We start from the raw sequence: 21,772 nt of genomic DNA on the forward strand, positions 1-21,772 counted from the left end.
GGCATAAAAACAGACATGTAGACCAGAACAGAGAACCTAGAAATAAACCCACACATATATGGTCAATTAATTTATGACAAAGAAGCTAAGACTATACAATGGGGAAAAGATAGCCTCTTCAGTAAATGGTGATGGGAAAACTGGACTGTCACATGAAAAAGGATGAAGCTGGTCCTCTCTTGTACTCCATATACAGAAACCAACTCAAAATAGATTAAAGATTTCAATGTAAGACCTGAAACCATAAAACTCCTAGAAGAAAACATATGGGGCGAGCACATTGACATTGGTCTTGGCGATGAATTTTTGGACTTGACACCAAAAGTAAAAAATAAACAAATTGGACTACATCAAATATAAAAACTTCTGCACAGCAAAGGAAACCAATAAAATGAAAAGACAACCTATGGAATAGTAGAGCATACTTACAAATCATATATCTGATAAAGGATTAATATCCAAAATATGTAAAGAAATCACAACTCAATAGCAAAAAGATAACCAGTACGATTAGAAAATGGGCAGAATAACTGAATAGACATTTTTCCAAAGAAGGTATATGGATGGACAACAGGTACATTAAAAAGTAGTCAACATCACTGATTCTCAGAGAAATGTAAGTCAAAATTGCAGTGAGATAGCACCTCACATCTATTAGAATGACTGTCATCAAAAGGAGAGGAGATAAGTTGATGAGAATGTGGAGAAAAGGGAACCCTTGTGTGCTATTCATGGGAATGTAAATCAGCATACTCACTATGGAATTCAGTATGGAGATTTCTCAAAAAATTAAAGATAAAACTACTATATGATCCAGTAATTCCACTGCTGGGTATTTATCCAGAGGAAATGAAATCTGGATCTCGAAGAGATATCTGCACTCCTATGTTCACTGCAGCACTTTTTACAGTAGCCAAGATGTGGAAACAACCTAAATGTCCATCAATGGATGAATGGATAAAGAAGATGTATACACACACACACACACACATATACACACACACATATATACATATACACGTACACACACGTATATGTTATATGTATACATATATATTGTATATCACTTATATGTGGAATCTAAAAAAGCCAGACTCATAGAAACAGAGACAAGAGTGGTGGTAGCAAGGAGCAGGAGAGTGAGGGAAAAAAGTAGATGTTGGTTAAAGAGTATCAACTTCTAGTTATAAGACAAGTCCTGGAGATCTAATGTAGAGCATGGTGATTATAGTTAATAATACTGTGTTATATATGCAAAAGTTGTTAAGGGAGTAGATCTTAAATGTTCTTGCCACAAAAAAGAAATGGTAATTACATGGTGTGATGGAGGTGTGTTAGCTAAGCTATGGTGGTAATCATTTTGCAGTATATAAATGTACCAAAATAACACTCTGTACACCCTAAATTTACACAGTGTTATATGTCAAATAAATCTCAACAAACCTGGGAAAATACAGTCAAATCAGACAAAGCAAATAGGGAGCCTAATGGGGGGACTGAATTATGGGGTGGTTACATCTTCATCCAAACTTTGTATAAATTCTTTGGGACAAACTGATCATCAGCCATCTCTTTTGGCCTATAATGTAAGTTAATTTTAATATTCTAAGTAACAGAGATGAAAGAGTACAAAATCCTCTAATTTGAGTTTTTGTTGAAGGTTTATATTGTTACACACTAATCGTGCTGACCTTAATTACTTTGGTTTTGAGCATCAAGTGGTAGTATCACCAAGAATTTTATAAAATGTGTGCTATTTCTAGTGCTTCAAATTCTCAAACTTTTTAAAGTCATGATTCAGTGAAATACTTTTCAATTCAAATGATTCAAACTTAGTTTAAAACAATCTTATTCCACGATTGGGACAGAATAATATTTTCATGATCTTACAAAAATAGTAATGATTTTTGTATAGTGAATCTCTGTATCAATTTTTAGGGGATTCGTTTGAAATTCTTTACTTTTACCATAGTAAGTTAAGGATTTCCTAATGTTTGGTGTATTTTTCCCTTGGGAAACGAATCTTAGTTATTTTTTATCGTACTCCTTTTGTGGTATAGTGATAAAAATTAATATCTTTAAAATTTATTCTATGATTTTTTTGCTATTGAACTCAAGTTATTTGAAAGGTTATGTTGTTAGTAATGTCTGTTTTAAAAATAAGAACTGTTTTAGCTATAGCAAAACTATTCTGGATTAATTGCTGTGTGTAATTTTTATTCTAAAACATCATGCTTTCAGAAAAGTTTCAAGAATAGCCTTAGAAACTCCAGTATACTCTTCTTCCACATTCCTCAATTGTTAATATTTTACCACATTTGATATGTAATTTTCTACCATCTTCCCCTTCCCTTCCCTCTAATTTTTCCTCCTTTCCTTCCCAATATATCATTTTTTTTTTCAGAATTGAGATAAATTGTAGGCGTAATTCCCCTTTATCTGTAAGTCTTTCAGTGTATGTATCCTAAGAACAAAAACATTTTCTTATGTAACAAAGTTATAGTTACCAAAGCCATGAAATTAACATTGACTTAGCAGTGTTGTATTACCCACTGTCTCAGTTAGTGTCTTTCATGGTTTGAAGACATGAACGAATGAACAAATTCGTAAAAATAGAATCCTTAGGCTCACGCCTGGTGTCTAGTTGTCGTGTCTTTTCAGTCTTTCTTAATCTGGAACATTCCTTGAGTTTACCTTTCTTTGCTTTTCATTTTTGAAGAGCAAATTACTTTGAGAATGTCCCTCATTTTGAGTTTGTGTGACATTTCTTTGAGTAAGGATTTTTCTGGCTTCACATTGCAGATTATCAACTGTATCAACTGTCCTTAGTATTAGTGGCATCAAGCAAAACATTTTAAAATTCTTTAAATGTTATTTATTTTACATCTACTGTTTGAATGAGAAAAGAGCACAATAAAGCCAGAGGTGACATTTTAACTTTGCTAATAAGAGTAATTAACCTTAAAATATCAGGACAAATATCGTGCATAAACACTCATCTCACATATGGGATAAATTAAAATATACAGCTTAAAGAAACTGGAGGGTTATTCCTTTATGCAAAAAATAAACATAACGTCTCTATTTAAAAAAATCCTCCTCTTGATTAAAACTGTAAATGGTTGTCATCCATTTGTCTGCTCTACCTGCGTATTTATTTACATTTTAATAATGTAAATTTATTTAATTGATTTATTTTTTTTATTGGCTGTGTTGGGTCTTCGTTGCTGCACGCGGGCTTTCTCTAGTTGTGGTGCGCGGGCTACTCTTCATTGTGGTGCGCGGGCTTCTCTGTGCGGTGGCTTCTCTTGAGCACAGGCTCTAGGCATGCGGGCTTTAGTAGTTGTGGCACATGGGCTCAGTAGTTGTGGCTTGCAGGCTTAGCTGCTCCGTGGCATGTGGGATCTTCCCAGCCCAGGGCTCGAACCCATGTCCCCTGCATTGGCAGGCAGATTCTTAACCACGGCGCCACCAGGGAAGCCCCCTGCATATTATTTAATCTCTAGATGTTGAATATGTGTATTAGCTCTTTAACTTGTATGAACACTGGTGTGTTAGGTGTGAGAATATGATGGCATAATTGTTCTGTAAGATCCATCATAAGGTTTGTTTTGTTTTTTTTAAAAAAATTTTATTGAGATACAGTTAACATACAATAAATTGCATGTATTTAGAGTGTACAGTTTGGTATTTTTTTTCTTATTAGTAATGTATATATGGCAATCCCAATCTCCCAATCATCATAAGGTTTTCATCCCTAGCTCGTCTTCCCCATCCCAGTGCTAACCTCTGCCCAACGATTCCAACAATTATGTTTTGGCCGCATAATATAATCAGCTTTTATTTCCTTGCTACCCATTTTGCAGATTAATTGCAGGCTCCATGTGGCCTGTGGGCCAGCTGTCTCCCCCCAGCTATTGGGGCTGTTGTTTGGAGAGGAAGGAAAACTGGGCTTTAGTGCTGGTTACTTGTTTTCCTGTCTCGCTGCAGACACGTGTGCATCTTTTCTGCTGTTCTGAGGGTAGTGGGAAAGTAAATAGCTTTCATACTGCCCATGCAGTAGGTTCCCTGCTTCTAATATGCTTAGCAAAAATGCCTTTTTTTCCCTGGACATCAGAAGGCAAAAATGCCAAAGGAGTAATGGCCAAGGGACAACATGATAGGTTGCATGGATAGAAAAATCACTTTTGGGTACATACATGCCTGTACACGAGGGCCATCATGTGTCCTTGAGTGACATTCATGTCCAAATGGCTTAAGGAACAAATTAAAGGGAAACAAATATTTTATTGTGTTTCTTTAGAAAGAGCTCGACTCAAGAAACGGTTGAGATAGTACACAATCTGGGTGGAGTAACAATCGAAGGTGATAGAAAATTAGCTTTTCCTTTGTATCAGAAAGAAGAGATCCCCATACTAATAAGATTTTGGAAAAATTCTCTATAAAGTAGCCTTAAAAGTGGTTTCTGAAGAGCAAATTTTTTAAAACATTTTGCTGCCAGAGAATTAAGTTCTCAAAGTTGGCATTAATTTCAGTCTTATGTCAAGAGGCAAATGGATTAATAATGTAATATCCAAGGAAAAGTAGAATCTCTCGCTTAAATGTTTTTAATGATACTAATGGCTTAAGACTTGATAAGAAAGGTGCACACGAATATTATTCCCATCTGCGGTTTTCATATGAAATGAAGCTTTCCCACGGAGAGCACAGTCTCCTTTAAGACAGGTTCAGAGCAGGGCACGTCAGGAAGTGACTCGAACTTGATTAAAATTTCTCTTCCTATATTCAGTCTGCTCCTTCTCTTGATTTTTCAAGTAGAATAAAAATGAGAATTTTAAGCCTTAGCGAAACATTATGGAAATGTCAAAATCAGTAAACGTTAAAAAGCCAAACTGAAGATACAAATCAGGAAGTGACAATTAAGAACCTTCCAGATTTGAGGCAAATAAATGTACTGAAGGATCAGACCTAAATGTGCCCAGGTAAGGACTATCCTTGGTTTCCGTGTCTTTTCAAATGCAGCTTTCCCAGGAATGGACAAAGTGAATTTTATCATTCAGTTACTTCTGAATTTAAAGTAGAAGGGGCTGTAGTGTATTTTGATACTATTTTGTATTTCAAACATCAAAAACAGATTTTATATTGAGATAGCTGTATTCATTCACACAAGGTCTTTATTTACCACTCTTCAATTGTTTTGAACCATATGGATGAAAATAAAATTTAATGGAGCAAAACCACTATATAAAGATACTTTTGCATAGTAAATATGATGTCAGTATTTTGATAGGAGTATTTAATGTTTATTTCTCCCCAATCCATTGATTTTATTTGAGCTGTAATTATTCTCTAGGAATATTTTTAAGTGTAAGGCCTTTATAATGGGCAGATACAGGCTTTATTTTTATTTTGATACTGAAATGTTTTTACTTTATATAGTTAACATGCTATCTCTCTGTATCTTTTCAAGTTATTCTTTTTTTAATATTCTTTATTATATAGTTTTCCTGTTTTTAACATATTAGTGATTTTTTTTGAAACACACCTTATGCTGATAACTGTGAGACTATCTTTTGAGATGGCACAAAGAATGTTAACGTTGAATATTTGTAAATTGGAAACTTTAAAAAAATCACGTTATCATGGATTTGGAGACTTGAAAGTAACATATCTCTTGTGTTGTGATAATCTTAAAAAAAAAATCTCAGTGATAAACTGTGTACTTCCAAAAATTGTTTCATCTAATTGAAATATCTGAGATTGCATGTTAAATCTCCAAATTCCTTTTAAAAATTATTTTATCATTACTAAGTTAATTTTGATAATTATTAGAAAAATTTTTTTAAATGTGTTGAGATACAAAGAAAACAACTGAAGGTTACCTACATTTCCATTGCTCTGCAGTAGGCTTACATGTGTGTGACTGAACATTCTTGAAAAGTGCAGCCTTTAAAGATGCCTTATTTTCTTGCCTAATTATGTACCATTAGATGCTGAACCATTGGATGCTGAACCATTCTTTAGGTGTAATTTGATACTTTCAGCTTGAATGACTAGAAGGATGCTGGAGAAATATTCCAAAATTATGAAAAGGGAAGGAGGAAAAGTTGTAGGACTGCATGTGGCAGTTAGATGTTATTCAGAGAGCTTGTACCAGTGTCTGTTGTGTGACCTAAGTGAAACACTGAATTTGATAAAGAATTCTGGCCTCGCCTATTTAGAGGTGGCCGGTGTAGAGCTGGGATCACAGAAGAGGGTTACAGAGGCAGACGATTTCCTCTTCCGGTGTCCGCCATTTTTACATGCCGCTCACTGCCTTTCATCAGGTTATACTGCCTTTCATCAGGTTATACTGGAAGCATTCATTTCCTCCCTGCTGGTGTAGGGGATGTGGGCAAAATTTCGTGTATCTCAAGTGTGTTGGATTCTGTAACAATCTCCTTATGCACTTGATGGCTACAATTATGAAATCAGAGCTGGCATATACAGCTCTTTAATTAAACAATATTGCTTGAATAATATCCACCAGCTATAAATGTATCCTACAGTATTGTGGAAAAAATTTCTCTAATGTTGTTTATCTCTACTTTGTCTCACAGATGTTGAAGGTTAAAACTCTCTAGTGACTCTGAAAATAAATAGTCTTTCTGCTGACTTTGTATCATCAGGATTTGTTATTGTTTGTGAAAAAAATGATACGCCCTTAGTGAACATTAAACTATTAATAACATTGAAAATTCCCAGTGAAAAACAGAGGGACAAATGAGTTATATTTACTTATTTGTATTTCCTGCTGTTACTGTTTTTCTCCTGTGGTTTAGAATATATAAACAGATTAAAGAAAAAGACAAAAACACAAAACACAAAAAACCAAGCCAAAACTCCGAGTCTACATGTTTTTAGTCTGCTACATTTCCCCTCCTATATTTCTCAGAATCTGGTTTAGGTTTGTTTCAATATTGAAACAAGTGCAGCACTAAACTATTAGCAGCTGGTTCCAGGAATCATCTGGATGGGTGCAGATGCGCTGTTACCGCAGATCTTGTGGACCTTTGGTGGAGATACTGCGCCTGTCATGATTAAAGAGCTGCTCATCAGCAGTCCTTTAAAATAACAGAAAGCAACACTGGAATATAATGTGCAATTTTGTTTCCTGTTAGAAAGCAGAAGATGAGGATACTGTTCTCACACCTGATGGCACCAGGGAATTTCTGACCTTTGAAGTTCCACTGAATGATTCAGGATCTGCCGGTCTTGGCGTCAGTGTCAAAGGTAACCGGTCAAAAGAGAACCACGCAGACTTAGGAATCTTCGTCAAGTCCATTATTAATGGCGGAGCAGCATCTAAAGTAAGCAAATGTCAACCTTATCAAGCTTAGGCTCATTCACAAAAATGTTTACTCACAGCCCTATTCTTAGTTTGGAAACATAGAAGCTGTAGGGGTGAATTCTTCCCTCTACCCTCTTAGATTCTGTTTCTGTGGCCTGTGAATTAAACTGATGAAAGACAGATTAACAGGAGAAAAAGTTTACACATTTTCTTGGTGGTAAAATTTCCAATTTGACATGCATGGGGGCTCCACCGGAAAGAAGTAAAAGCCTAAAGAAGTGGTTAGACTTGGAAGCTTATATACCATTTTTGTAAATAGTGATAACTTGTGGAGTAGGAATTATACAAAGAAAAAAGGTTCAGGCTTCCAGGGATGGTAAATCTATGAAGGAAACTCATGGTAGAAAAGACTTATTTTGTAAGCTCTTCTGAGTGCATCTCTGTCTCTGGTAGTGAGGGTCATTCTCCCCTTCCAAGTGTGGGAGAAGAGAGGGGTCACCTTCTCAGGGAGAACTTCATGCCCCGCGTTCAACCATAAGCAGGGAGGACAGAGCCCCCCTCCTGTGTCTGTCATTTCTCAGTTGCCTTCTGCTGAAAATAACCCACAGGCCAAAGTGGCGTGTTTTAGGGTGGCGTATTCTGATATCCTGTAACACTTAAATGTTTTCTGTATTCTTCCCAATACCCCATCTATGATCAAACAGCTAGTGAAATCTCAGTGATGTCTCATTTTGGGGGTGGGATTTGTATCTTCAACTCCCCATTTTTGATCTCAGAAAATTCACAGCCCATGGTCATTCTAGTGAAATGGAGATTATCTCTGCAAAGACTTAGCTCAGATTTTGGCACAGAGCTGCCCTACGGGAAAGGTTAATCTCTTCCCCTCCCCTCCCCTCCCCTCCCCTCCCATGGGTCACTTCTCCTGTTTCCCAGTCTAGAGAAAATTTCCTGGCTGTCTGTGAAGGGGGCACTTCTCTGCAATTGTCTAATAGCCTGGAGCTTTTGCACGTCTTGGGTTGTAAATAACCTCTCTGGGTGTCTCTGGAAGCAGGAAAGTAATCACTTTGTGTCCTTTGAATTAGTATGCTATTTTGGTAAACAGATTATGATAATGACTTGATTTACAAATGTATAAATGATTGAAGTAGACACAGGCTGCAAGGGCTGCTTACACATTATTATGCTGGTGTTCAATTGGGCATAATTCATTAGTAGTAAAGCCCTTTTTTTTTTTCTTTTTTGCTTTGTTTTTACTTTATTTATTTAACAAAAGAGAAAGCAGCTTCTTTTTAGCACAGGCTACTTAATGGCACTTATTTTTACCTTCCTCCTCCCCAGGATGGGAGGCTTCGGGTGAATGATCAACTGATAGCAGTGAATGGAGAATCCCTGTTGGGCAAGACCAACCAGGATGCCATGGAAACCCTCCGGAGGTCCATGTCCACCGAAGGGAACAAGCGAGGAATGATCCAGCTCATTGTGGCAAGGAGGGTCACCAAAGGCGCCGAGGTAAAGAAGGAGAAAGACAGAAGGCATCGGAGATGGTCGTAGGACCAAGTTCTGTCCTAACACTGGGCCAAGAATAGCAGGTCCAGGGGCTTGACCTCGAAAGACGCTCAGTTATCTTTGCCAGCTAGAGTTTATTGTACTGTCAGTGGGTTTGTTTTCTGACTTCTGTGATCAAGATATCCCTAAGTGTGCAGTAAGATTTCTATAGCCACCTCAACAGGTAACACTGGGATCTCAAAGGCACCATTAGCTGGGCTCTCACCTTGGAAACAGAGCCACGCCTTCCTGCTCTGAGCCCGCACTTTCTCTTCTGTTCCGCAGTGTTAAACCAGGAGGGAGAAACACTGAAGCAATTGCCCGTTCCCTTACTTACCTGGAATGGGCGCTTCTTGCAAAGTTCGTCACAGAGAGAGTCTGTTTCTCTTGTGACGTTGTCAGAAGTGTAAGCCTTCCTTCCTACCCCTTGGCTCCCTTTCTCCTTCCCTGGTGGGCTGAGTATTTTCCTCTAAAGAGGCTGCCTTTTCAGTGGTATGTCCTGCATAAAGCCATGGTGGGCTTTGCTCATGCACTGCCTTCTGCAGTCAGGCGTGAGTGGGAAGGTTTAATCTTCCAAAGGGTGTGAGCATCTTTTCCCAAAGAGGAAAAACCTACCAAGTAGAAACGTACTTTCTTGGATAGCGGGGCATTTGAAAATTTAAAGGGAATTGTATATAGATTTGCTAATTCATATTAGAACCAGGAAAAAAGTTTTTTTCAAAGATCATTTAAAAAGTATGTCGTCTATAGGAAACAGGTGGGACCTGTTTGCTGAAACTATAAAGTTTGTTGTTTTTGTTTGCATTGATGCTTAATTCCCCATTTTTAAATCAACTAAGAGAAAATGATTAGCAAATGGTACAAAGTGGACAAACTGGAAAGTATAACTGAACTGCTTAGGTGTTTTTCTTAATTTTAAAATCTGGATTTAATATATAAAGCAAGCTTTTCAGGCTGTGGTGTTGGCTCATCCAGTCATTTAATACAATTGGATTTTGTTACATACCCTTGAATTCAGTGGGTAGTTGGTGGAGGGAGGACCAATTATTGAAAGGTTATTGACCGTAGGCTTATTTTTACATTGTTTTTATTTTCCAAATGGAGAATGACTTAATGGTCATTAACAAATTAACTTCCATAACAGCAAGAGAACAGTGTCACCTTAAATAAAAACCTCAGGGTGGAAAACTGTGGAAAGTAAAACATTTACTTTCTTATGATAAATATAAATGCTGATCCCTCAGAGTAGGCTACTAGGTTGATTTTTCTTGATAATAATTTTGATTGATTTCCAAATCATTAACTGATGTTTTTATGTAAATTCTACAAAGAGCTATGCGAAAACTTCTCCACAGTAAGTTCACAAGACACATTGTTCTTTATTAGGTCTTTTTCAAAAATGGAATAATTTCATATCCCTTAAGCCTGTATTCACTTGACAGGTGTTCACTGAGCATCTACTACATTCCGAAAATGAGTTAGATCCTGGGGATACCATGGTGAATAAAAACAGATAGGGTTCCCTCTCTGGATATTCTCCTGGACAGTAGATCATATTCGTAGTCTCTTTATTTTTATTTATTTATTTTTAATTAATTAATTAATTAATTAATTAATTAATTTTGGGCTGCATTGTGTCTTCATTGCTGTGTGCAGGCTTTCTCTAGTTGTGGCAAACGGGGACTACTCTTTGTGGTGGTGCGAGTACTTCTCACTGCAGTGGCTTTTCTTGTTGCAGAGCACGGCTCTAGGCATGCATGCTTCAGTAGTTGCAGCACGCGGGCTCAGTAGTTGTGGTTCATGGGCTCTAGGGCGCACGGGGCTTCAGTAGTTGTGGTGCACAGGCTTAGTTGCTCCGTGGCACGTGGGAATCTTCCTGGACCAGGGATTGAATCCATGTCCTCTGCATTGGCAGGCGGATCCTTAACCACTGTGCAACCAGGGACGTCCTTCGTGGTCTCTTTGAAAACAAACTAAAATTTCTAGCACCTTCTCAAAGTTTTCTTTCAGAGAAAAGCATTGAAATGTCATAAGAGGTCTTAAAATGTAAGAAATGGACCGAAGGTCAGCATCCTGAATCTAGATGCGCTTTCATTTGGTTCAGATGGTTCCCTCTTGTTCCCCAAACAAACCTATACCAGCCTGAAAATATTTTGATAAAAGCACTGATTTGATTCCCTGTTGCCCTGTAAAACTCATGGAATTGGAATCCCACTGCAGTATCTTTGTGTCTCATTCACTTCTGCATGTGAGTTTATGTGAATGAAAATGATTTAAGTAAGGGGACAGAGGTAATAGGCAGTAATAGACTTTAATATTCAGTATTCTTTTTGGTATCATTTTCATACATTGCTGGTTATTACTATTTCTTAGAATAGAGTAAGCTTATAAAGCAATTATATAAAAAAAAATCTTATCACGAGTGCTGTGCTGTCTTTGTAATACCAGCGAAAAGCCTTTTGTACTGATGGGGTTTAACTAAAGAATTATCTGAAGACAGAGGAGCTCATTTCAGCTTCCCATAAGTCTTAAGACATGATTTTGCTGCTGTTGTACTTATATTATATATTACCTTTGGAAAAACATCTCCCTGAATTACCAGGAGGGTGTGTGTAAATTATGTTACCGTAAATATTGATATAAGCATAGGGCATCTTGTCGTGGATGAACCTGAAGCCAGAGTAATGTGCTGAGTTCTCTCCTCCTGGGTCCATCCGTCAGCTGTGTGGTCCGGCCTTTGACAATATCCCAGAACTATATCTTACTAACTCATCTTTAAATCAAGAGTTTGCATACTTAATTTCAAGCTAGAGAAGATGCAAATTTGCAAAAGAATATCTTTTGTGCTTTGTCACATCTTCCCTTGCCCTCTCTTATAAGTGGGAAGTGCTATATGTTATCTTAATATGTTTTCTTTAAAAATTGGCCACTCTCCATACTAGGTATCATCTTACCCTGCTCTTCCCCGGTCTTTGTTCTGGTACAGCACATTCAAGACATTTTCTAGAGGATATTTCTCAGTCTCTTCCGCTTGACCCCTCTGGAGTCTGTGAACACTGCCTCATTCTTGAATCCTTTCCTGCCAGCTCTCTCCATTTTTCTTCTCCTTCCCTCTGGTCCTCTGTCTCCCCTAAGGTTGCTTTCTTCTGCCTCTTCCTTTATTGGTTAGTGTTCCCCCAAGGCTTTCCTGGGCTGCGTCTTGTACTGCACATACTCCCTGGGAGACCCTAGTTCCTTGGTCTTTGGGTACCACTTTCCCTGTGATGAATCTCCTGGTCCTGTTTCCAGCTCAGGGCTCTACTGTAGTTCCAGACCCCTCTATCCATCCGCCCATGGAGACGTCCACTGATATGTCTCTCAGGTACCTATGCTCTTTCCTCCCAAATGTGTTCCTTCCTCAGCTCTTCATCCACTCTTTCCTCCTTCTCCCCGAAATAGCTCCACTGTTTCTTCACTTGTAGAAGCTGGAAATCTGGGGCGGCTCTGACCTCTCAAATGCCTTTCCTGTTTCTGTTGCCTCCTCCTCTGGAATCTTTCTCTCCTCCCCCACTCTTCTCTATCCTCCTGCCCTTACCCCATCATCTCCCCGGGCTCTCTGCTGCAGCTCCCTGAAGGATTTCTCTCTCAACCCATTTTGTCTACACAGCAGTAAGGTACACCTTCCCACAAAACAAACTGATCACATCACTCCTGGCCGAAATCTTTTCGGGAGCTTTCCATACATTCCAGGATGGGTGCCAGTCTCCATCGCATGGCCACTAGGGCGTGCATAAATTGGCCCCTGCGCCCGCTAGCCCGTCCCTATGCTGCCTCTGCTCCAGCAGCTCTGCACAACCTGAAATTTCTCAGATGTCTGATGCTGCCCTTCACCTCTGGATTTTCCACATGAGTCAGCTGTGCTCCTTGTCCCAGCAAAGACAGCCTTTAGATTTTCGTATCCTCTCTCCAAAGTCTTCCTGTAGCCCCGGGTACTCACCTTCAGGCAGCAGCTGTCTCACCATCATGGTTCCTCTCTGGTTTTCTTTGGCGGGAACTGCAAATTCTGAGATGGCTGGGACCTTGTCCATGTCCCCATCACTGGGGTCCAACCCAAGGCTGACACCTAAACATGGACTGAATGATGTGGGAAATAATCACGGCTAGTCAAGCCTTTTTAGAAGAAAATGATTAGCTTAGTTACTGTTAGACGCTGAAACTTTAAGAAGACAAGGTAACACAATTACTATTTTGGTGGTGATTCTCAATTCCCTTCACCTTCCTTAGCTCTAATGCTCTTACTTCCGTATTTAAAAACATTTTATAAGCAGTAATTATTTCTTTAAAAAAGAGAGGGAGAAGAAATGGCTTCCCTTTGTTTTGTGCTCCCGAAGGATGGATGAACTTTTGGGGCATCTTTTCCATTGGAAAGAATACATATAAAGCAAGAGGCAGAAACATTGGGATCATCACAAAGGAGGAATTTGTTGAGGACTTTGAAGGAAGACTTTGGGAAACGGGTGTGAATGCCTGACATCCTGCCTCGTATATTGAAAATAATCTGTGCAGGACAATTATGCTGATTTTAAATGTTCCAAGGAAATTAGTATTTGTAGGAATTACTGTAATTTAACTTAGCTTGCAGCCATTTCATTCTATCTTTGTTAGACATGATTTCATATAAAGCCTGTCTTGGTACCAACAGAGGATAAGACCAGGTAAGTTTTGTCTCAGCCCCCATGCTGAGGGATTTAGTCACCTAGGACTACTTTTTTTTTTTTTAAAGAAGAAATAAAACTTTTTATTCGCAGATAATGTGATTGTCTATGTAAAAAATCCTAAGGAATCTACAAGGCAATTACTTTAGAACAAAGAAGTGAATTTAGCAAGATCACAGGACAGTAGGCCAATGCACAAAGTCCATTTATTTGTATGTACTAGGAATAGACAAATTGACAATAAAAGTCAGTATCATGTACCATAATTTCAAAAACCATAAAATACTTAGGGATATGTTTAACAACACAGGGAATCTCTGTACTTGTAATTCTATAAAACGTCACTGAAAAATTAAAATAGACCTAAATTAGTGGAGTGATATATGTTTAACAGACTCCGTATCCTTGAGGTATCAATTTTCTGAAATTGGCCGATAGATTTAATAAACTCTCATTAATCATCCCAGCAGGCATTTTTATAGCAATGGACAAACTGCTTACCAATTGGCATTATTAATTTTTATATTATTTACTATTAATAGTATACTAGGATTACTATTATTATTTAATTTACATGAAAATCTAGATCTGAAAAAACTATTCTAGGATGAAAATATCATTGGTCGCTTCTGGGCGGGTTGGCATTGAGTGGGAAATGATAGGAAGGAATGTAATGAGGGAGTGGCAGTGCCCTTTAACCAAAGAGGGGTGTACGTTACATGGGTTTATCAGTTTGTCAAAACTCACTGAACTGACCAAGGAAGGACTGCTTGAAAATGAATTCTCTCCCTAGGTTTAATTCTCTTAGAAAGCTACATTAGGATTGGAAGGGGCCTAAGGTATCATTTATGATTCTCTTTATTTTATATATGAAGAAATAAATACAGGGAGGTCAAACGACATGCTTAATGGCTACAAGGCCAGGGGCATGGCACAGTAATTTAGAAGCAAGGTGTCCATCCCTCTTAGGCACATGAGAGGGTCTGATTGCCTGAGTGTGTGGTTCAGTCAGTTGACACCCTGGCTGTGTTGGGAAGAGACGGACCGTCAGCCCGTGCGTCCCAGCGTCAGGCAGGCATCACGTGCTGGGCCTGCCACAGCCAGGCTGACTTCACCCTCTGGTCCTTGCCGTCAGTCACACGGGGACGTGAAGGACATGAGCTGTGGTTCTGCATGAAAGCGTGAACTGAACCCTGAAATTCCAGCCACTCTTCCCTGAAGAAAGCTAAATAAACCCTGTCTTCCTATACATTGTCTTGTGTTCACTTGTCCTTTGGATGTTAGTACTTTCTGCAACGTGTGATGGTAATCTCCATCAGCTCTCTTACTTTCAGCCTGTGCTGTGCCCTCAGCTTTAAAGGCCTGCGTCCATGTGGCCTATATGCGTGAGATCTCTAAACCGTTTTAAGGAAACTCTGAGTCATTCACTCGAATGGATTCATCCGGTTATTCACCCAGTGCCTGCTCTGTGCCAGGAATTGAGGATAAAATAGAATAAGCTTATAAAGACTGAAATATTGGATAATAAGATCATGCCAGTTACTAACTGGGACCCAGTTTTAGGTTTGCTGAAGGGGATTAGGGCCGTATCTCTGCCAGCTTTTCACCGTTTATAGTTGAGATGGTGGGATACATTTTCTTTATGTGAAAGACATGATTTGACCCACTAATGCACACTTAGAACAACATGAGATTTTATTAAGCCCCCCAGATATTGTATTAGTTTTTCAAAAGAAACCAATATTTTACCTTTTCTCAGGAAGAGTAGGACAGCTGTATAATATAGAGCATGTTCATTGGACGATACCCAGTTTTACTTTTATTAAATAGCACTTATTATTTTCTGATTATAAAAGCAACATATGATCGTTTGAATGTTTTTAAGAGCATCCTGTATTTACATTGTTTTTAGATATGGGGTATTTCCCAATTTTTATGCCTTTGTAAATAAAGTTTTGATAAATATTGATTGGCGTGAATCTTTATTACTCACTTAACTTATTATTTTGTGAGGATAGTGACCACAAAGTGAAATAAATGGCCTGGTCAAAGAGTGTAGGATATTTTTTGACCTGTGACATACATTTCCATGTTACTTTCGGAAAAGACTGTATCACTTGATGCTTATCCCCAGTGTGAGTTATCTTGCTGCAACCTAGGGCTGAGTTTTCTTTAATGGGGGGAAAGGCTTTCCTGTTTTCCTAGGGATGGAGTTAAGGGGGGGTCCCACACAACTACCCCTACTTGGGACTGAATTCTGTTGGATGGAAGAAGATTTTTTGCAGTCGAAACGACAAAATGAAAATTGCAGTTCTTTTATTTTGGTGTCTTCTTCGAATTAAGCTCAATTTGATTAGGTTTTTATATAAGAAGATCAGAAGGGCCTGGGAGCAGCCCATATTGCAGGAAGGTGAGGCCACTCTTCCAGGACCGCCCTCCTTGGAGTGGCTACGCTCCCACTTCGATGCGGTGCATTCCTCTTTCTTAAACTCAATTGCTTGCAACAACAAAAAAAAATCATCAAAAGATTTAAAACAAAACTCGGTACCCCAATCAGTTTTTTTTTTAAAAGAAATTAAAAGGCATTGTATCTTCTGTTAAATATTTATGTAGGAGGCCATTGATGTCTTCATTTAAATCTGTCTTTTGAGATGCAAATTAGACTTGGTTAGGGAGGTGGGGAGGTGCAGAAGCTTTCCCATGAAAGTGTTCAAGTACGAGGTTCCTAATGAACAGGCATCTTATTGTTTTTCTCAGGAAAGCCTGCATGTGCTGTTTTTTAAATGGAATTTTTATTTGACTTTATAAAATTCTAAAATAGCCTCTTGGGATATTTAGGGATTTCTCATAAAGGGGCTTTATAAAGATTTTATCATCTAGAAAATTGCAGTTGTATGGTTCAATTAAATGTATTTGTTAAGCAAACTCGAAGATATGTTGTCTGTCTTATGATAAAATAAATTACTGTGTAGGATGCAGGTCTTGCATGTTGAGACTTGTATAGCAGGTCTCTAATGTATGTGCTCATTAAAAAAATTCACACATGCCTGTTTTTAAAGGTGTTGCATATTTGCTGTGTTTGTTTTTGTTTTTACCTCCCCAAAGTACCTTGGACTTTAGGCATAGTGTTCTTTCAGAAAATATTCTTGCATTTTTTTACATCCGAGACCTTGAATATTTAATTTATTTTTCAGTAAAGCTGTCAGTTGTAATCTGCAATTTAAAAAAACAAAACAAAACTAATAAAACAAATCGTCATTTCACAATTTAAACCTTATTGAGTCTAATTCACTAGCACTGCAAGTTTATTATTCTCCCGCAGTTTGACGTGCCTCCAATTGTAATTGTGTTGACCCTTCGATGCATTAAATCTCCCCTGTGCTTATCAAACTGGGCGAGATAAGTCTACAATTCGGAACTTCATTAAATATCTCATTTATATTAAACAGATGATAGCTTCTAACAGAAATAATAATTTGTTCAGATGAAGGAGCCACAGTTGTGGTTTCCTCTGTTTGGAATGTGCAGTCTTCTCTCCACGTCATGCTGCCCACCCCCAAGCCCTCCCTGCCTCTGGCTGCAGGCCAGCTCCAAAGCATCATCAAATATTAGTCAGCGGGGTTAACCTCAGAGCCACATTGGGAGGGTCTGTGTGTTTTGTTCCTCCTTGTTTCATGGCCTTACTCACATAGAGTTCTCACTCATATTATTTTTATAAAGTATTGGATATATGACTTATAAGGCATAGCTGTTTTAAAGAATGCTACATAACTATTTTAATTCTTTTTGATAGGAATTCACCTATATTCTTTGCAGATTATATATGTTTGTGAAATAGGCATCTTTGCCTGCTTCATGAGAATACTTGGTCTTCTGTATTGTCAATATCCTATGTAGTTTATTTTCTCTCAGTATCTCATACTTAATATCACAATGAGAGAATAGGATGTTTGTTTCTAATTTCAGCAAAAGAAACTGACACTCATTGTATTGTTGAAGACACCTGAGCTGACAAGTGGTCTTTAAGTCTTAGAGAGTAGGTGGTCATCCTCCTTGCACACACACCAAGGTGTGTTAATTGTTAGGTGTATTTACACTTGCTAAGTGTAAAAAGTAGACTTAAATTCCAGCTTCCATTGTGATAATGATAAAGCATGTCTTGCGTAGGGCAGCATCTCACAAAGAATCTGGAATTAAACCATAACTTAAATTGACTTCAACAGATACTAACCGTCAAACTGGAAAAAAAAAAAATAAGCAATGAGATAAGTTTGGGGGAAAAAATGCCTTTAATATACATATTTTTCCTCCAGTGGTTGAAATCTGACAGAACTTCACAGGAGGCACAGTGTAAAGTGGCACAGAAAGTTGGTCATTAGGCAGAACTGTCATCACAAATTATTTTGGTACAGGGTGAAAAGTTCTAGTTCATTTGGTACCCAGTTGGATGCAGGCCTTGGGCAAGTTGTTATAATTCCCCCCTGCTGCTCATGGGCCTCCAGTTCTGACTTTCCCTTGCCCCCCCTTCTCTGCAGCTGAAGTCACCTGGGAGCCCCTCTGGACCTGAGCTGCCCATTGAGACGGTGCTGGATGATAGGGAACGAAGGATTTCCCACTCCCTCTACAGCGGGCTTGAGGGGCTTGATGAATCACCCACAAGAAATGCCGCGCTCAGTAGGATAATGGGTGAGTCAGGTAAAACCCTGTTGATCACATCTTATTTTTATGCTTTTACTGGTTCACGGAGAGGTTATTAATGTAATATTAATGTAAAGGAAGCCCATGTTTTCAAGAGAAAAAGGAGCAGGTTCCTTGTCCTCATTCAGGAAGTGTTAATGCAAAGAGAGGACATCAATATATTGATTTTGTTAAGTGAGTTTTAGATCCTGTAACACGTGGGGAAGGAAAAAAAAGAAGGGGGTCAGACAGAAGTGCTTTCCAGGGACCCAGGTATTCTTAGCGTGTTTGAGATGATAAGTGAAGCTGTGTTTTGTTTTGGTTTTTTTAAATAAAAGTGTAATGGTTTATAGCAAGAAGGATTCAAAAGTTACATATTCCCAATAGCACTGTTTGGAGGGAGAGGAAAAAATACGCATATGCGTGTATATGAAACATTCACATTTTGTGGTTTGTACTTCATAAGGTGTGACCCTTTATTAATTGCATCTCGACTTTTTCAAAGCCTTCCTTTGAAAACCCTGAAACTGGTTTTTTGCATCCTTTGTTTGCATTCAGCACCATACTGTCTGCGTGGCCCCCAGTGGGTAATGAGGTTATTAGCACTTGCTCTGCAGCCGTTCAGCTCTCTGCTAATAGATCCGGTTAATAAAGACTTGCTTTGCCACCAGAGTGGTTGGATTTACTGAGTCGCTCATCTTGGGATTAGCTTGTGAGAGTTGTCAAATTTAAAACGCAAGGAGCCGTTTTGATTAAAATTGCACGTGACATCAAACACTTTTATTGGTGGTGTGTTTTGCAAGCCTCTAATATGAAGTACAGCCTAAATTTAACTCCATTTTGAGCACATTTAATGGAGATTTAATACAAGTCACGTCTCCATTAGGAAGCTTCATTGGAACAGGAATTTGTTTCCTTCATCAGTGGATGTTTATGGAAACCCTGCTCTTGGCCGGACATTGTGTATATACTTTTGCCGTAGGTACAAAGAGGAGTGAGAATCAGTCTGCCTTGAGAGAACTTTCTACTGGGCATGATTGGAAAAATACGTGAACATGGCTGGTAGAATTTTCTGTTGTTCTTCCTCTAATCCTACTAGCTTTCTTGTTTGGAAAAATTGCGAAATTCCCCATTTCTTAGTTTGTTACATGTAGAAGGAAGACATGCCAGCTCTCTGGTTTAATTTTGCCAACAGTCATTCCGCCTGCTTGGCATAGTGTAAGTCGGGGAAGGATGCCACAGGTATTGCACACCTGTCAGATGACAAGAATTGCACGTAGTTTGTCAGATCAGCCTTCGCTTATTAATGATCACTCTCCTCACTGCGGTGGGGTTTTCCCTCCTTTCCTGGTTTTGCTGTGACACTCTGTCTTCGTTAAATACTTTTTTGAATTGATGAAAAATCAAGACCCCTTGAACGAGAAAGAGAGTGTATGTGTTCCCCGGATCTGTGTACATACAAAGTGATTCGCTGTAATTTCCCCTTTATTATAGGAACATAGGACTTGCCATACTGAATCAGACCATTGGTCCACCAGTTCCTGTAACCTGCGTCCTGCCTCCAATCCCTGATGCTTCAGAGGAAGGCGAAAAACTAAAACTAAAAAGCAAAAAACCCCCAGTTCACCTAGTGACCTTTGGAAATGCTGTATATATGGGTTGAGGAGTCCTTCTTTTTCTTCAGTCTGTTGCTCTGATTTTGTCAGCTGTGGCCTTGATAGTCCTCTTAAGTTTGCATTAGAATTGGCTTTGTTTTCCCTTCCCTCTGCTAGAGATGGAATGGACTTTAAAATTCCAGATGCTTCTGGCGGGGCAGTAATCTTCCTCCCGGCTCTGTGCTTTGTCATGTACTGTGCGTGGCCTTTTGGGCTTGGGGGGTGATAGACTCTGTACTCTTCGATGATAGGCCAAATTGATGTTGAATGATTTGGATATTTTCTTAAGACAGTTTTTTACATGGTGTACTGGAAACTAGGGGTCCCGTGTAGTTTTACTCTAAGAAATGTGTATGCTTAATTTGATTTATCTTGAGTTCTACACGTTTGAGAATTCCTCAGTCTTTGTCAGTTACTATTACAGCATCATTGGCCCTAAGAAACAAACAGTGTTTATAAGGTCACTTTCCACTTAAAGTTAGAAATCTTGCAAAGATAGTACCTTGCAACAAGATACCAAAGCAAGGTACCAAATATAAGAAATTAAAGCACTGACTTTCAGTTAACCTAAACCAATAGCAGCAGTATTTACTGCAGGGAACAGTATCTGGGTGCATGGAAAATTTTCAAATGTTGTTTGGTTAGTAGTTGTCTTCTATACCTTTAGGAGAACTCCTGTGTAGACACCAGTGGAGGTGGTGGTATCTGTTTCATGATCTGTTATGATTCAGATAGAACTTTCTATTGAAATTCCAGCTGACTACATTAAGAATTGATTAATTTTATGTGGACAGGGTGAATTTTCACAGAGAGTATTCCTCCTGTGAGACTCTAGACCCAGAAGGAGCTTTGAGGCTTTCTGATTTATTTCTATGGGAACATAACTCAGGAGAGAAGCTTCCAAAGAATAAACCAAAAAAGGAAGAAATTTTGGAGTTGGAAGCATGTCAGATGTCATCAGCCATACTTTCCCACCTAGCAGATAAAAGAACTAAGTCCCAAGATCCCATGATGATTTTTATTTTGTTCTTGGCTATTTCCTCTTTCTAAAAATAGCCCTCTCTGGGGAATTACTGGGATGACACAATAAGTGTTAGTGACGTTCATCCTTTATTAACATCCGTGCTTAAGTATCCACATTTTCAAGCCACTGGCTTTAGACAGCCTATAGAATCTTCCATTCTGGCAACCATCGTGATTTAAAAATCAAAGAAGTTATCTTTGACACAACCTTAAATATCATGTGCTCCAACCTACTTAACGTCTGTGCAGGGGAATTTTGGACCAAAGAAATTAAGTGACAGGTCTGAAGCCCCAGACTTAAGTGTTTCTGAACCAGAATTACGATGAATATCTTTCTGAGTCACGAGTCCCATGTTACTGGAACCTGACTGATCTTCTTAGCTTTTGGTGGGGTCAGCCAGAGTTGCAACCAAAGGCAAGAGTTCTCCAAATGTCATCTGTACTGGCTGACTTTCCACTATCATGGATTTTCAAGGAGTAAGCTTGGACAGTCATCAAAAGGAAATCTGTAGTTGAGCCTACATAGGGTTTCTTCCTTTTAAAAGCCTTAAAAATATTTTACAAATTGCTGGAGAGTCTTAACTGCTACTAATAATAACCATAGAGGTGATAGGTGTGGCTAATTTCACCAGTGTGTTCACTTCATAAGACATCACTAGCTGACATTTGGGAGCATGGACCCTTAAATGTTTTCCAGTTTTTTATCTGAAGAATGTTTCTGTTTAAAGCACACCTGAAATGTGTTCTCTCCATTTTTTAATGTAATCTCAGTAGTTTTTATAGTCATGCATTTGTGGTGAGTTTAAAAAATAATTCTGTTCAGAATACTTTGATCTTGTTAGAAAGTC

The 21,772-nt window shown here is 38.6% G+C and overlaps 1 protein-coding gene across 23 annotated transcripts in view; it reads left to right on the plus strand.

Moving 5' to 3' along the window:
- The window catches only part of PARD3 (par-3 family cell polarity regulator), a 608,396-nt gene that overhangs the window by 355,556 nt on the left and 231,068 nt on the right, over positions 1 to 21,772 (plus strand). For 14 of the 23 annotated variants that reach the window (XM_057730270.1, XM_057730268.1, XM_057730263.1 and 11 more), the window contains 3 exons: positions 7,161 to 7,349; positions 8,669 to 8,839; positions 18,105 to 18,264. In XM_057730270.1, the coding sequence (XP_057586253.1) occupies positions 7,161 to 7,349; positions 8,669 to 8,839; positions 18,105 to 18,264 (520 nt within the window). The remainder of the gene's footprint in view (positions 1 to 7,160; positions 7,350 to 8,668; positions 8,840 to 18,104; positions 18,265 to 21,772) is intronic. The other 9 variants (XM_057730273.1, XM_057730285.1, XM_057730269.1 and 6 more) reach the window with 1 other exon arrangement.

This window comes from Hippopotamus amphibius, chromosome 4, assembly GCF_030028045.1.
Source record: "Hippopotamus amphibius kiboko isolate mHipAmp2 chromosome 4, mHipAmp2.hap2, whole genome shotgun sequence".
In the NCBI taxonomy this organism is placed as follows: Eukaryota; Metazoa; Chordata; class Mammalia; order Artiodactyla; family Hippopotamidae; genus Hippopotamus; species Hippopotamus amphibius.